The following is a 1,543-nucleotide window of genomic DNA, read 5'->3' on the forward strand; positions in this document are numbered from 1 at the left end:
CCCAGGGCATCTCCCCCCAGGGCGTCTCTCCCCAGGGCCTCCCCCCTCCCCAGGGCATGTGCCCCCAGGGCGTCTCCCGCCAGGGTCGGCCTCGTGCACCCCCACGAGGCCCAGACCCCCCTGTCCTCCCCCCGAGGGCCGGCCGCACCCTCCTCTCCAGTGCTGGCCGTGTGAGTCCCCACAAGGGCCAGGCCGGCCATGTCCTCCCGCCGAGGGGCTGGCTGTGTCCTCCTCTCCAGGTGCTGGCCGTGTGAGCCCCCACGGGGGGCCGGCCGTGTCCTCCCCTCCTGCAGGGGCTGGCCTGTCTCCCGCCTCATGAGGGGCCACTCGTGTCCTCCACCCCTCATGTCCTGCCATGCTCTGCCTGGGTCTATTTGCTGCACTTGATTTTGCCTTCAGAGTCTGTCTCCACTGAAACGTGGTCTTTTGGAAGTCCATTTCTTGTCACCTGATCAGCTGAGACTGGGAGAAGAGCTTTCTGTCGTCCGTCTGTGCCCAGGCTCCGTCTGTGCCCGGGCTCCGTCTGTGTCTGGGTTCTATCTGTGCCCGGGCTCTGTCTGTGTCTGGGCTCCGTCTGTGCCCGGGCTCCATCTGTGTCTGGGCTCCATCTGTGCCCGGGTCCCGTCCCGCTGTGCAGCAGCACTGTCTGGGTTTGGGGGCGGGCGTGGCGGGGAAGCTCTGACTCCGGGGGAGCCCCAGCCGCGTCTGCCAGAAACACTCCTGCTCAGGACTCACCTGTCGTCTGTGTTTCGAGTTACTTATGATAAAGAGTTTAAAAAGTCGCTGACAGATTCGGTGTACTCTGAAATTTCCTCCTCTCCACCGATTTTGATGAAATTCATTTCTTCAGGAGATTGAGTTTTCTGGAACAAACTACCTTTGTCCCCTCGAGAGTGGCATTGCTTATTCTGGCGTCTTTCCATTTTCTCGAAGCTGTTTGCTGAGGCTGTGCTGGGGCTTCCACACAGCCTTTCCGCCCCGCTCGCAGCGAGCAGGCCCCTTGTGTGGACTCGGGGTGGGATCCTCACAGAAGCTGGGTCTCACTCTTAGCTCCGAGAGGCAAGGTTCTTCTGCCCTGGACGTCAGCTCTTCACGGGCTTAGATGGGGAGCTGCCTGCACAGGCTGGGAAAGGGGGCCCCAGGCTATAGGCTTCTTTGCAGGGCAGGCACCCCGTGAGGATGGGGTGGGGGCCCCGGGGCCCTGAGCAGGCTGGATGGGCCTCCCGCCTCCTCCCCGTCAGGCGCGCCCCTGGCCTGGATGCTGCGCTTGCGCCTGGGGTGGAGAGCTTAGGCTGCTGCTCCGCCAGCCCCGTGCGCCAAGCTGCTTTCTCCCAGGACACGGAGAACAGCAGCCCAGAGCTGTGTCCGTGATGCTGCCCGTGTGCTTCACACCCGACGGGGAACCTGGGCTCTTTTGGGCTCTGAAGCTCTGGGTTTTGACTTGGCTCTTGTTTGCAGCCTGTATGTTCTAATCTTTAGCGTTGGCTTCAGAAACCATGACTGGTCAGTAGACGGCACCCAGATCCCCCTCTTTGGTTTTGCT

General features: G+C 62.3%; 1 protein-coding gene across 1 annotated transcript in view; it reads left to right on the plus strand.

Annotated features, from left to right (window-relative positions):
- The window catches only part of LOC104986989 (TBC1 domain family member 22A-like), a 170,216-nt gene extending 169,962 nt beyond the window's left edge, over positions 1-254 (plus strand). Inside the window, exons 9-10 of the mRNA XM_010837746.1 lie at positions 54-170; positions 240-254. Coding sequence (XP_010836048.1) covers positions 54-170; positions 240-254 — 132 coding nt within the window. The remainder of the gene's footprint in view (positions 1-53; positions 171-239) is intronic.
- The last annotated feature ends 1,289 nt before the right edge of the window (positions 255-1,543 follow it).

This window comes from Bison bison, unplaced genomic scaffold (assembly GCF_000754665.1).
Source record: "Bison bison bison isolate TAMUID 2011002044 unplaced genomic scaffold, Bison_UMD1.0 scf7180017845889, whole genome shotgun sequence".
Classification (NCBI taxonomy): Eukaryota; Metazoa; Chordata; class Mammalia; order Artiodactyla; family Bovidae; genus Bison; species Bison bison.